The sequence below is a fragment of the Lonchura striata genome, chromosome Z (genome assembly GCF_046129695.1).
Source record: "Lonchura striata isolate bLonStr1 chromosome Z, bLonStr1.mat, whole genome shotgun sequence".
Taxonomy (NCBI): Eukaryota; Metazoa; Chordata; class Aves; order Passeriformes; family Estrildidae; genus Lonchura; species Lonchura striata.
Genome location: NC_134642.1, coordinates 37,882,962 through 37,898,289, shown reverse-complemented (window position 1 = coordinate 37,898,289; position 15,328 = coordinate 37,882,962). Strand labels below are relative to the sequence as shown.

The window sequence follows — 15,328 nt, the reverse complement described above, 5'->3', positions numbered from 1 at the left end:
GATGTGACAAGAAGGGTAGGTTCCCAGTATTTCTTCAGCATCAGAAACACAACACGAGAATATATGAGTTAGAATAGAATAAGTTCTTTATTTTTTGAAAACTCTTCGAAATTCACCGCAAATACAAATTTTTTACCTTTAATATAAATAGGTTACAGCTACCAGGTAAAAAAAATTTCCAAGAGCAGAGAGGAAAAAATGTATCTCCTTTGCAGAAAATTATAAGTAAAGTGATCTCACAGTACAGAAAAAAAGGAATCAATGCAGGAGGAGGGGAGTGAAATCTGTAAGAAGCTGCACAGAAGGTTCAAACATGGTATACACAGGAATGTTGTCTGTATCTTTAGTTGTGAGTGAGGGAATAAACCAGAGCTTTAAAAAGCATTTTGCATTTATCCTGGTCTATGTGTCCGCACCTTCGATTGCCCCTCCAGCCTCCTGGGGTACTGGGAACCCACATGTTCCCAGCAGCAAGATCAGCAGTTGTTCTATCACACTAGTGAGACCCACGAAGCCAAGAGATACTGCAGTGCTACAGGTGACACGTCTACATGACTTTCCTGGGACAGACTACCTTCCATTCCTTCCTGCCCATAATAGCCTGTCCAAGACCACCACACTTTAGAATATTTTGGTTTCCATCCCTTGCATCCTCTGCAAAACAGAGCTGTATATAATACCGCAAAGGGGATATTCAGGAACCCCAGCAACCTACCACAGATGTCAGAAAAGAGCAGCTCATGTCAGAAAAGAAGACATACCAGGGATGGAAAGAGAAAAAGAAGAGATGTGTGGGGTGGCCAGATGCCAGATCTACTCTCTGATTATGCTCTGATCCCCTGGGGCTGAGCCTACTGAAGCATCTGGGAATTAATTCTGCAGATTGAAAGTAACTGGCACAGTTACTGGGAACTGTTTTAATGGAACAGTGTTGTAACTCGTGGGCAGATCCTCTCACCGCGATACCCCAAGTGGTGGCGTGCTGGGCGGCGAGAGGGAAGAGAACGGGCAGCCACTCCCCCTGTGAAGCTCTGCTGTCCCAGTTGGTGGCGCGGGAACAGAGGGAGGCGACACGGGACTTGGGGCTGAACAGGATGGCTCCATTGAGTGAGCCCCAAGACCCTCTGGGGAGGGCGAGCAAAGGTTTTATACAGGAACTCAAGAGGAGGGGTATAGGAACAGCAACCAATGAGGGCAGGGCTGGGGAGGAGTCTAAGGAGGGACTAACAGAGCACAAACTTATCAGGGGAAACAGGGGAGTGAGTAACACAAAGTAACCAACAGGGTGTTGAGCCTCACCAAATAGACAGGGAATACTCTGGAAGCAGGGGAGGGGACTAGGAGGAATGACAGGGAATGTTATGGGGAAAAGGGCAGGGAAAGGGAGGATTGACAAGGACAGGGAGAGGAGGGGATTAGGGAAGAGCTTGGGAAGATTGACAACTGGGGAGAGGAGGAGATTGGGGGGGTAAACAGACACTGAACAAATATCAAATCAATCTAAAAACACACCACAACATCTCCCCCTTTCTTTTTACAAAAGGAAGGAGAGTTCTGATGTTTAAGCAAATTAATACAGTATACAAATCATATTAACTTCATACACTAAATATAACAAAATCATATAGTAGCATCACAAATTACTGAAAGAACATAAATTGAAAAGCATCAGAACAGTATAAACTACTCATGGTTACAAGATCAGGTAATATAAAATATACAAAATTATCATAAGCAAACTCTAAATCAGGGGTAGAATATGCAGCGGAATTCATGTGGTGATCTGTCATGATGCTCATGCTGGTTCGATTATAGCAGAGTGAGATCAGTGGACACCGACTTAGTTTCTTCAGTTCAATCGTTTAGGGTGTGGGCATAGTGCAATGAGTATTGCTTAGATGAGATGACCTTTCCTTCTAGAAAATATAACTCAATCAAGCAGATTATTTCAAAAATAATCAAAAGCAATAAGGAAAATTTGTAGCAAAATAAAAGGGGACATTGGATAGGGTACACTAAGGAATGGGATAGGAATAAGACAATTACTTAATCCATGATTGTCATTATTATTAGGGGGAATCAGTAAGAGATGGACCAGGGTGCCACCATCTTAGGGGAAAACAAAATGGTGGGTTCCCAGTCCGGCTTTCCAGCTCCACCTTCCCTCAAAGGGGGAGTGATCTCCTAAGAAGGAGGGTCCCCTGACGGGAAGATCCCTCCCAATCCTATCCCCCAGAGGAGGAGCTAGAAGAAGGACTGGGAAATTCCAACCCCACCTCCCAACAACAGGGCCTGGCCTCGTGCAGGGATGGTGCAGTGCCGTTGAGGAAGGGGAGGGGTTGGCAGGAAACCAAGGAGCAGAAAAGAAGGATTTTTGGAATGGGCCTAATCTTTTCTGAGGTAGTATGGGGACTGGAAAGACCCTGAGGCAGGGGGATCTGGAAATCTGCAGGGAGCCGGAGAGACTGTAGCAACCCCGCGCTATGTCGCTGGTTGCTCCCCTCAGAATGCCAGCTTCAGGGGAAACGGGAGAGGGAAGAGGGTTAGGAAGAGGGATGGGAAGCTTCACAGAAGCTGAGGGGGAATATACAGGAGAGGGGTCTGACACAGCTGGATGTCGATGAGTTGCATGTGTGTAAAGGGCCTCCCTTATGATTTTACCAGCTCTCCCATAGCAAATGTGTCACCTTTTAGATGTCTCTCCCATTTGTGTTCTTTCCTATCCTCTCCACCCCCAAGAGATTGGGGGGAGAGGATAGAAAAGACAATTTTCAGAGGAGAAGAAGGAGCCATCAAATGTGGGTCCCCCACCCTTGCCCTAAGGCTAAAATACCCAAGGGGAAAGCCCACCTGCCCACCAGGGAGAACCCTGCATAGACCCACTTACCCCCTGGGCGCAGGCAGTGATGTCTCTATCTTTTCCCCTGGTCTTGATGGCCTGATGGATGCTCAACAAACTGGGGATGTTGTTCCTCACGGTTTGGCCCTTCCAGAGGCCTGGGTGTTCCCGGAGCCTGGAAACAGGCTCAACCATTCCTGGCTACACCCAAGGCTCGTCCCCGAAGCGTTGGGTTTGGCCACTATCAGCCTCTGGTGGTCTTTGTTCAAGTGCTGTCCCTCGACGTGCCACTCTTTGGGCTCAGTTCGTTGAGCTGCTGCCAAACCGCCCTCTTTGCCCTGGGGTAGGTCTACCCCCTTAATGCCCCTGCAGCTCGGCTGCCCCTGGAGCACGGCTGCTCCAGGCAGGGGTAGAGAGCATGGAGGCAAGGACAAAGAGGGTCCCAAAGCCTCAATCTTCTTGTTGCTTGGCGCTCGGCTCCTCTTAGCCTTGGCAGAGCTTCTTTGGTTGCAGGTGTTCCTCTTCCCTCCTTCTTCTTCTGTGAGGCGGGCGCCCCCACTCTAGTGTTGTGTTTGCACTGTATATCCCCTCATACTGGTTTGTCCCTCCATATCCCCTCTTTGTACCTGTTTGGTCCATCCCAGCTTTCCCATCAGCACCTGTATGTCCATCAAACCCAAACCCATCCCCCTGTCTCCTCCCAGGTGATGTGTCCATCACCTGGTGACCCTTCCCCTTTGTCCAGATCCTTCCCCCAGGGTCACCAGGTAACTGGACCCTGGCTGGGACTCCTCCCCAACCCCTCCTCAGTGGTCACTCTGAGGTCTTGCCCCCAGAGAGCCGCTCCCATGTCCTTCCCCCATTGGCTGCCCTGTTTTCCCTGCCCCCTTATATCTGGCTGCTCCAGGCCGGGAGACCCTCTCTCTTGCTTTGGGTGCCCTTCCAGGTCAGATGTGGGCTGGGATCTCTCCAGGCCCTTATTAAACTTTGGAATTAATCCTGAGCGAGAGTGCCTCTTTCCTTTGCTTGTGGGACCAGCTCATCTTTGGACTCACGAGGGAGCTTCTCCAAGCCCCCCAAGATCCAAGGAGAAGTTCCTTCCCTCTGCCCACCTCGCCCCACTGCCCAGCTGGCCGGGCTCCACAGGGGTTTTATCCCCATGGATTCGAGGGGGAGACGCAGCAACCCAAGAATTTGCCCGTTTGTTTTACAAGACGAAGGAGGGAACCATCCTCTTCTACCATTTGTTGTAACTCGCGGGCAGCTCCTCTCACCGCGATACCCCGAGCGGTGCCACGCTGGGCAGTGAGAGGGAAGAGAACAGGCGGCCACTCCCCCTGTGAAGCTCTGCTGTCCCACTTGTCGGTGCGGGGACAGACGGAGGCGACACGGGACTTGGGGCTGAGCAGGATGGTTCCATTGAGTGAGCCCCAAGAACCCCCTGGGGAGGGCAAACAAAGGTTTTATACAGGAACTCAAGAGGAGGGGTTTAGGAACAGCAACCAATGAGGGCAGGGCTGGGGAGGAGTCTAAGGAGGGACTAACAGAGCACAAACTTATCAGGGGAAACAGGGGAGTGAGTAACACAAAGTAACCAACAGGGTGTTGAGCCTCACTAAATAGACAGGGAATACTCTGGAAGCAGGGGAGGGGACTAGGAGAAATGACAGGGAATGTTATGGGGAAAAGGGCAGGGAAAGGGAGGATTGACAACTGGGAGAGGAGGGGATTAGGGAAGAGCTTGGGAAGATTGACAACTGGGAAAGGGAGGAGATTGGGGGGGGTAAACAGACGCTGAACAAATATCAAATCAAAGGAAAAACACACCACAACAGAACAGGAGGAAGTTGTTGTACATACATTTAGGAGGAACCTATAAAAGGTCAAAGAAACTCATGCTTCTTTAACTATATGATTACAGTTTCCAAGAATTCTTCATCATGACAATAAAGTAAATGTCTGTGTCTATGGAAGCACTGACTCCAGCATAGTAATTCATAAATTCTTCCTTGGTGACCTGAGACAGAGAAATTAAAAATACGAAAATGAACCTTTGTTTTTATTTAATGCTATAAGTCAAAACCAGACATTGAGAAGGACCTTTAATGAAACTGAACATCAACATTTCATACTGTAGCTAACAAAATGGAATCAAACAGAAGGAATTAAGACATTTATAACTTCCTTAATTTCACTTTGCTAGAAACAAGAGCTCTAGTCCTCCACAACACTTGGATGGAGATGAAACATGTGAAGTTTAACTAATCTTACCAGGAACTGAAGTTAAAATCACTGCTGCCTAAGAAGACAAATTTTTAACGTACTTTTTTCCAGGGAAGCTATAATCTGGTTCTTTTCATGGTTATCAATAAAGTGGGTGAGATTTCTGATGCAATTCAGAGATAGCATGGGACTTTATATCCACCCCTAGAAAGACAATATCATTGCTCTAAACAAGTCTCCCTTAATGAAGCAGATATTCTTTCAAATACCTAAGAGTTTTGAATAGCTTTCATGGGTATTTTGAGGTTTAAAACCTACCATTAAAAAATAAATAATCAAATTAACCAAGAGAAAATCTGTGCAGGTCTCTTGTGAAGCCTTAACTCTTGAATTGTGTAAGTTATTGTTTGAATAAACAAAGAAAAAATTGAAAAAATACAAAACAATATGAAAAAGACATTTAGCTATTAGAAAGTGTCTGAGAGAGGGCTGGGAAGATGGTGAAGGGTCTGGAGGGGAAGCTGTGTGAGGAGAGCTGAGCTGTCTTGGTCTATTCAGCCTGGAGGAGGCTGAGAGGAGACCTCAGCACAGGTACAGCTCCCTCATGAGGGGAAGAGGGGCAGGCACTGTCCTCTGCTCTGTGGTGACAGTGACAGGATCCAAGGGAATGGCCTGAAGTTGTGTCAGGGGAGGCTTAGGCTGGGTACCAAGAAAACGTTCTTCCCCAGAGGGTGGTTGAGCACTGGAATAGGATCTCCAGGGCAGCGGTCACAGCATCAGCCTGACAGAGGCCAGGACTCATGCTGCGACTTCTTTTGTGCTGTGCCAGGCCAGGAGTTGGACCTGATGATCCTGGGTTTCTCCTAACTCAGCATATTCTGTTATTCCATTATATCTGCTCTGATTGCATTGTGTGTTTGAGAACTTAGAAAAATATGGCAATAGGGAGAAGGAAGAACTTCAGACTGTCCTACCATCACAAGATGATTAAAAACCCCACTAAAACTGCCTATTTCAGAGGCACCCAGCAAGACCACAGTGAAGAGGGCCTTTCTAGAAAATGCTCAACCTTGAGACATTTCTGCTAAAAACATTTGAGGTATTCAGTATCATTAGTGTCTTATGATTCAGGAAAGCCACAGCCTGTTCTCACAAGAAACAATAATCAGGTGAGCTAACATCAGGATTGCTGACCAGGCACTGAACTCATCAAGGATCAGTTTGGGAACTCATTTAATGAGTTTATTCATGAATGACCTCAGCACAAAAAGCAGGAACATTTTACTTGAAATTTGCTAGATATCACCACTGCTGTGGAGATGGAAGGGGATAGTTGGCTCTGAGCTGGTATCTCTGAGGATAACACTGCAGATGAAGGTATGAAATTCAGCTCTACTAAGTGCAAAGTCATGCCTAAAGCATATATTGCATCAGGAGAAATATAGGTTGGATATGAGGAAGAAGTTTTACACAGAAAGGGTGATAAAATATTGGAATGGCCTGCCTGGGGAGGTGGTAGAGTCACCATCCCTGGATATGTTCAAAAAAGTACTGGATGTGGCACTTAGCGCTATGGTTTAGCTAAGGTGTTTAGGGCATGGGTTGGACTTGATGATCTTGAAAGTCTCTTCCACCCTAGTCATTCTGTAATTCTGTGAGTCTGTAAAGTAGACAAAAACCATCAGCTCTGTACAAAAGAGAGCCCAAGTGGTGGAAACAAAGCAAGTGAAGGATTCAGGTGGAGCATTAGACAGGTAGGAGTCACCAGTGCAATGCTGCCCTGAAAACCCAGCCTGGAGAGTGGGAAGTCTTAAAGACATTCCACAAAGCAATGATAGAAATTTACAGCCTAGTTTGTTATTATTAACTGCTCAGATTGAGAATAGCACCAAGTGAACCACAGAGATACAAGATTGCTCTGAGATGGTCAACAGATGTAAGTTCAGACCAAAGAAGTTTGCAGACACATAATAAGGGGAAAGAGAGCATGCTTGGCTCAGAAATGGTTGAAGATCAGTTGTATAAGAAGTCCATCCCAAAAGGTGCCCAGGCTTGCACCTGAGCCAGAAAAAGCCAGAGTGCAGGAAGGGCTCCCATCTCTGTCCCATCTGATGGCTCCTCAGGGTATACGCCCCAGCCCTATTCTCCCTCCAACTCTCTGCAGATAAATCTGTTTCTATTATGGACTGATTTGCAAGTCAAGTGTCTCAGTAATTACACTGGAGAAGAACTAACTGTAAAATATTTGACAAAACAGGGAGCCTGCTTTTGAACTGGATCCTAGTATTTATTCTCCTAAAAAGTGAAAAACCCCCCAGTTTATGTGGTTCATGAAATTCAGCAATTTTGTGGGGTAGTCTGAACATGTACTTAGTGTAATCTATGAAATTTGATTATTAAGGCTACAAGCCTTAATGCAGTCTCACAACCACCCTTGTACCTCCTGCAGAGCCCCTTTACCTCAGAATGTGCAAGCTAGCTGTATCAGGAGTGCTGTGCACAGGTTATACATCTACTTTGATTTTCTGTATAAATGTGATGCAAATGGATGCTTGGTACTGTAATTACACCTCCACTTAATAACCTAAGTCAAATTCAGAGTCAGATGGTGACTTAATGGCTTGTAATCAGGTGCTTCACTTACCTTCCCATCTTTTTCGTAGGGTGAATCAAAATTGTTCAGAAAGGATCTAAAAACTTGATCTTCTGTCCAGTCTCCATTTAGATATTTGGGATGATGTTTTGCATTATACACACTGCGTAAGTCTTCAATTGTTATGACACCATCTCCAGTCTTGTCTAACTTCCGAAATGCCTGCATGACAATCTCTTTTCTTGCAGTGGACATGGGAGGCTGTAAAGAAATATTAACAGAGTGATTTTATTTTTGCCAACTATTTGCCCAGTTCCAAATTCAAGTACTTGTTGTTGCCAGCAGCAAAATTTTCAAAGTAGATGAGACATTATACTGGTGATACTCTACAGTCTCCAGGAGCTAGAAAAGGCAATATATCCTCAAAAGAGCAATAGGATTAAGACTATTCAGTGTCTACCCATACAACACCAAATGGACAATAAGAGAGAAAATCCTACCTAGAACACTTTTCTGATCTGGCCATTTAAAATATTTCTAACAAGAAATTACTAATTACCCAAAGTACTAGTATTTTCTTCCAGCAGAGCAAAGATACTTCAGACAAAATCAATGACTATGGAGGACTGGAGAAAGTATCCCCTGAATAAGCTCATGTTATAAAGAGATGCATCATGAAATGGCCAACAAAGAAGTGAGATTTAACTGCACAGGTACCCAGACTGCAGCGCAGGAATTTCAGTATCTAAATCAAGGCCACAGTTAATTGAAAAAAAATCACAACTGTGTATTTGCAAATATTCTATTCTACTTTGTTCTGTTCTCTTCTCTTCTATTTTAATCCATTTAATGCAGTAACAATATAAATTCCAAGACTTACTCTCAGTGTAACAAGAAATTCATCAAAATCAATTGTTCCACTGCCGTCTTTATCAAACATCTGGAAAATCTCATGTGCTTCTTCGTTATTGATCATCACAGCATAATGACGTAGTCCTCTCTGAAACTCTTTGAAGTCAAGGGTTCTGCTATTGTTACCATCAATAATCCTAAATACTCTGTGGAAAACATAAAATTTGAGGAAAATGCACAGGAAAACATGGAGAATGCTGCAGTGGTTTAGTACAGTACTGGCATAGAGCGTCACCTTACTGAGATAACATTTCCTCCTTGTTCTGTATTCTGAGGGAAGAAAAATAAGAAATAAAAAACCCCAACCAACAAACCCCCTACACTTATTGGCACTAGAGATGACTTGTTTAGATAGGGTGCATGAATATTACACATCTGAAGTTAAATGAGGGAAAGGCTGCCATAGTACTCCTGTTCATTATGGCCCTCTGCCCCCTGCAAGTTGCACATTTAGATGAAGTTCCAAATTTAGATGAAGTTCCAGTTGGTCACCATCTGGATCCAATCTGTCAAAAGGTGATCAGGTCAGTCCTATGTCTCAAAACATATGAGCCCCTCTGTGAATTGTGGCATTTGCACTGAAATGAGAAAACTCAAGAAAACTTGGAAACTCAAGTTTTGGTCCCTGTTTAGTGTGTGAGCCTCTTGCAGCTAAAACTGTTAGGCTGAAAAATGGGTTTAACATCTTGCATACTCACCTGCCAAATCCTTTGATGCCTGCAGATCCCCTTGCTAAACACTGCAGGCGAAGTCTTTCTAGAGGGTCAGTGATTTTGGGCAGGCTTCTTACTGCGTTGATTGACATCTCTTGGTCATGCCTTGCCGTGCCCATCTGGAAGACCAAAACACTGGTGTGGTATGGATTCACATTCAGACACAGTGCCAAAGCCTGCCTTAATATACAAAGCATCTCAAATTCCTAACTTGCAAACTGCTGGTAGCAACTCTTTCATTAGGACCCATTTTCACCCTCTATTTCCTTTTCCTTATATCCTTCTATCAGAAAGGGAAATTTCCAATATAGGCCACCAACCATGAAAGGAGGGCTCAGCCAACCACCCTATGATTAATCCAGATGCAGACAGGAAACTGTGTAAGAAATTTCTGCCTACAATGTGAGAACACTGTGACAATTGATGGGTGCACTCAGGAGTGTGTGACTCCCTCTGTGTCCACAGCATCCTTGACAAGCCTCTTCCACCTGACCAGGTTTGCAGCTGTCATTTGACCACAGGAAGATAAAAATTACCCTGGCTGAGGGCCTTTGCTCCTGAGTACTTTTGTTCCACTGAGGTCCCGATCCTGCAGAGCAGAGATTTCACCCATTGCATATCTGAGCACCCACATGTGACACCTACTGCTTTTTAAACACAACTGAAGAACAAATAATACCTTAATATTTCACAGTATTTAGCACCCCAGGATTTCACATGCTGACAACAAAGGCTTTCCAGCTACCCTCAGAGGAGAACAGTGGAATAAAAATATGGAAAACCAGCTTGTGACTCTGCAGTGCTGCAACAGCACCACCAAGAGCATCATGTCCAGACTAGCAGAGACCCGCTGCCTCTCCCACAGGCATTATTTGTTCCTAGTGCTAAGAAAATTGTGACTGCCATGCCCATACTGATATTTTAGGGCCAAATCAATCCTAGGCACATGCTCAGTGCCAAGACTGCTGTTGCATAGCCTGGCTGATGGATCTGCAGCAGACCATGAAGACTCCCAAAATGTTTCCCAGCCTTTCAAGCATCATAGGATAAGGGCACACAAGAGTCACAGAAGTTACAGCAGAGCTCTAGACTCAGAGGGTGAGTGGTGCTCTGATGAGCCCATGCTGAGATGAAGAGATGAAGCTGAGCAGCCCTGTGAGGCACTGTCAGTGCACGTGACACTTCGAATCCCATTGCCATTTCATGTGCAGAAGTGTGAATCAAAATGATCAGACAAAACTTCTAAGAATCATGGAATTAACTGTTTCATACTAACTGTTCATCCACTCCTGTTTACAGAGCATTGGCTATGGCTGCTGGTAATACCAAATATGCTGAATTTTCTAACCACTTCAGATTGCTCCATCTGGCTTGGAAAAAGAGAAAAATAAAATTGTTTTGTACTCCCCAAGTGGTTTCAGTACTAGCTTAATGTAGAAGTCTAGAGAAGTAAAATATAGAGCATTTTGGCCTTTGCTTTAGACAGAGCAAGCAAAGTTCTTCTGGGAACTCATTAACCAGTGACCAGGAAGATCTCACAGCTGTGTGAGATCAGCAGCCAAAAATGTTTTTTACAAACAATGACCTGTCCTTAAGGGGAAATGTCTAGCTGGAAAGACTTTAAAATACTGTGAGGTCACATAAATACAGTGCAAACTATATGTATTTACATTATATAACAATGTACTTTTGCTTATATATAATATATAGCAACGATATACAGAGTACATGATGCAAGTGTATTATTGTGCAGTGTGATTCTCTCTACACTATGTTATGTCTTTCTGGAGTTCTATAAATACTGAGACCAACGAGGACATAATTAATCTCTATTGCACACTGCAAAAATCTACACAAACACACACACCATGAAAAGAGTGTGGCATCTCCTCACCTCAGGTTCAGTGGAGTAATTTCCAGAATAGTGCAATGTGCATCAAATAATCATTGCAGTAATACTCATGAACTGAGGCTATGGAGGGATAATCTGATCTGTTATCTGTTATGATGTCTTGAACCTCAATAAAGGCCACTGAAATTGGCCAATCCTCTGTAATTTCATCAGTAAGAATAAAGTTTGCTTCTACATCTATACACATTTCTGCCCCAGATCTCACTATCTCTAGGCTAAGTTGTTCCAGCATTGAATAATTTTTCTTTTCATAGATGCTGTTTCTAGTCTGAATTTCCACCATATTAGATGCTGTTTTACACTGTTTTACAAGATTAAAGAGCTACCTATAAAAAATGTGTCCAAGTGTAAGTACTTGAAGGTTCCTTTTAAACTCACTTTGGCTTAGTAATTAGGCATAGCTCAGGACTCCAGGTACAAAATGAATTTCCAGATGTCAGATAGTTCTGCTATTGTTCCTGAACTTTTCAGTTTTTCTCAGTATTCTTTCTGAAGTGGGTCAGAGCACTCTAATAATCTCACAAACACCATAGATAAAGATATCCCCACTTCTTTTCCCCCCAAGTATTATGATTAAAAACACTAATAATAAATATTTCTGCTCCTTGCAAATCTGCATTCTCTATAATGTTTACTAACTAGATCACCAACAACATGTTTCCATACAAAACTCAGCCATTAAAGTCTGTTTGTAAAGTAATTGAGTTTTCACATCACATTAAAGCCTCTTAAACAGGACCTGGCTTCCTATGCCACATGGCAGTAAGCATTTGAGAACCCTTTTTATACATCCAGAAAATACAGAAGACCAGTTAAGTGTAAAAGCTGCTACATGAAAGCCTGGTCCATGGTGACACTTTTATCACTTTCCTATTTCTGTTGGCTCAGGCTTAAGTTAGAGGTAAACCCTTCCTAGGCTATATTGTAAGAAAAGAGATTCCAAATCAGTGCAAGGAGGACAGAATCACAGTAATTCACATGCTCTTTCCTCCCCTTTTCATTTTGCTTTTCCTCCTTTTTGGATAACATGAAGTAATTAAAGATGCAGTCAGGGTTTGTTGACTATAACCATTCTCTGCATAGTGTACAAATGTGTAACATCTTAATACCATTAATAAAAAAAGAACAGGTCATCAAAGTAATTCCAAATCGTTTTAATTTGTGTATCTCATCCAAGACTATCAGATGTCTCCCTCAGTGAAATTAACCAGCAGTGTTTATTTTAATTTTGAATGCTAGAGAGTTTTGTTTTGTTTAACAGCCTAGGCTATTAACAATTACCCCACGCTGCCACCATTGTTCATGTCTATATATGATGTTGTGTTGTGCAAGCCAAACAGAAATGATTGCATTTATTCCTAACAACTACAAAACATTAAATTTTGGGTTGGATTTTTCCAGAAGAATCTTAGGTTGTTCAGCAACCAGATCCCTTTACATTTCTCTGTGCCTTACACACATTTGGTTTACTTCTTATAATTTCATTGAATTATTAAAAGAACAAAAACTGCAGGAGACAACCATCTAAACACCTCCTTAAAAATTTGGCTTCCCAGCCTCACTGATCCTTCTACAGCAGGGTTCCTGTCTCTCTCCATCATGACCAGCACCATCCAGCTTCTACCTTCTGACAGGTGGACATTACTGCGATTTCTCTTTTGCATATATACATGTATATTTATCAAATATCAATATATTTATATATCTAAATAAAAAATCATATTAAAAATAGTATTTAGAAAATTAGATTTAAAAATTATATTTAAGCAAAATTAATTAAACTACTCTTGGCTGATCAGAGAAACTTACTGAGAGGTAGCAAACAGGAAAAAAAAACCTTTACCTGTAATACTCTTCGGAACTTGTGTTTTTCACTCAAGACTGGAAGGTGTTTGGCAGGCTTTAACGATGTTGGCTTCCAGGCTCAGGCAATAAATTCAGGTGAAAATAGGCCACAGCCTCACTACAAAGCTTCCTTATCAATCTCGTTTTACCTATTTACAAACACGGCTGCCTTGGCCCCTGTTTTTTAGGAGGCCTGGAGTTTCCCAGCTGGTCTCCAAGGTGACAGTGTAGGCGGTGGCTGGCACAGCCTGCAATTACGCTGCTTCCCTGGACAATTGTTTTGGCATTTCGAGAGTGTTATGTCTTTTCTTCTCATCTTTGCCCACATGGGCTGGAGAGGTGGGAAGGAAGAGTGGGAGACACCTTGTGCTGCCCCCTTCTAAGCGATAAGACTGGGAAAGTGGCTCATTGGAAAGTGTTTTTAGAGCACGTTTCTCTGCTTTCACAGTTGATAGGGTTGAAAAAACTCTCTGGTTCAATTGTTTACTGAAAACATAGCAGAAGCATGTAAGTAAAAGACTGTCGGTTGTGGTTCACAAAGAAAAAAACCCTCACCAGCATATATTTTTTCCTGATGATTAATTGCCACTTTGAAGATCTGCTGGTGGTTAGAACCTCTGGGGAGATGTTGAGCTTGTGTTCATTTGCAGCAAGAAGAAAGCTGAAAAGGTTAAACATCCATATGATGAGTAAAAATTGCTCTCTGCCAAGACACAGCTATTAGCAACTTGGTCTATAGAAGGTCACAAACATTGTCAGTAAGATAATGTACTACTTTGGTAGGGAATCAGGATGTTGATAGATTCCTTAGGGGTAGAAAATAGCCTATGTGTGCTCCCTGGCCCTCTGGGGCAGCAGCAAGGTGAACATGTAAGATCAAGGCTGATGGCAAAGGCAGCGTGTAGAAGTCAGTGTGAAAGCATGTGATAAAAGAAGGGAGAGCCCTGTTCTGGCCATGGATGAAACACTGAGCAAGAACGAAAATGGCATCATTTCCTGGCAAAAGCAGAAAATTATTTTAGGCAATTGCTAGACTAATACCACTTGCATCCTGGCAGGCTGCTTATCTCTCATCGACAGGTATTTCCTGATACTAAACCAAAGTTTGTGCAAGACTTACAATATTCTTTTATATTTCTCATGTGGCAGCTGATTGCACATTAATGCACAAGCAGAGACCAAGGCTTATTTAATAATTTACTGATTCAGAAATACTGCCTTTGTGAAAATGTAACATCCTTCCATCCACTATCTTTGTTTTGTGAATTGATCTCCAGAGTCCTCCTGGGAATGCAGAGGAATTATAAGGCTATGAACATTATTTGGGCTGCTGCCTGTTCACACACTCTGCAAAGAAAAAAAAGGGCACTGAGGTCTAGAAAAATGGTTTTCAGTGAACAAGTTGGTCCATGGAATTCAACCTCCCACCTGAATAAAGAAATTCTTCAAGTGCAGAATTTGCATTGACTTTCAGAGGGTTGCAGAAGATTGAAACAACAGGGATGGGCTCATGAAAGCAAAAAAATAATTTAATATCTGGATACTCAGCTGCTTTCTGCTGCCTTTTCTCCCCTCTTCCCAGGTGCACACACAGACACACATGGATGTTTACTTTACACTCCTCTGGAAACTGGACTGTACCATTTCTGAGATGGTTAATGAGTTACCAGTTTGAAAAATTATTAACAGGCCTTCAGGTGTCTCAGATTACATCAGAGTGTGATGAAATTTATTTGGTTGAACCTGCTCTGTTACTGTGCACAGAGCTGTAAGCAGAGTTCAGTGAATTCAGAATTTATCAAAAAAGATATAGAGATTTCATCAGAACTCTGAAATTTTTCCTCATCATTTTCTAACTAGCACTGAATACATGCATACCTACTTGATTGTTGTTTTTTTCTGAACAACCTGGACTGCTCAGCATAGTAGACAGAGTACTCAGTGTAGTTCAGCACGGGACTGAATTAACTAAGAAAATTATACTGTGAGGCCTAACATGAACTATAAACTCATGACAGAGTCCATTTAAGTCAATTGAAGTTTCTAAAAATTCAGAAATTCAGATTTTGTGTTGGCATGGGGGAAGGTATAAGAAATGCCTTAAAAACTTCATAAGAAGTATCTCCAAAAAAAAAAAAAAAAGTGGCCCTGGTTGCTTTGCAGTTTAGTTTACAAGTTCTAGCACTGTTTCTTAATGTGCCAACCTTGACCATTGTCTTGGAGAAGCTCTTCAGCTATGAGAAGAACAGATATGAGCATATCTGCTTGTCCTTGGTAGAGAAATCATCAGG

General features: G+C 42.9%; 1 protein-coding gene across 1 annotated transcript; it reads right to left on the bottom strand.

The window, feature by feature from the left end:
- Window positions 1–4,686: 4,686 nt before the first annotated feature.
- Window positions 4,687–13,219, bottom strand: CAPSL (calcyphosine like). The gene is made up of 5 exons (XM_021552150.1): window positions 13,036–13,219; window positions 9,266–9,399; window positions 8,536–8,713; window positions 7,707–7,916; window positions 4,687–4,856 (listed from the first exon to the last, which is right to left on the bottom strand). Exons 2-5 carry the CDS (start codon window positions 9,397–9,399, stop codon window positions 4,755–4,757), a joined length of 624 nt encoding a protein of 207 aa, XP_021407825.1. The 5' UTR covers window positions 13,036–13,219; the 3' UTR covers window positions 4,687–4,754.
- Between the last annotated feature and the right edge of the window lie 2,109 nt (window positions 13,220–15,328).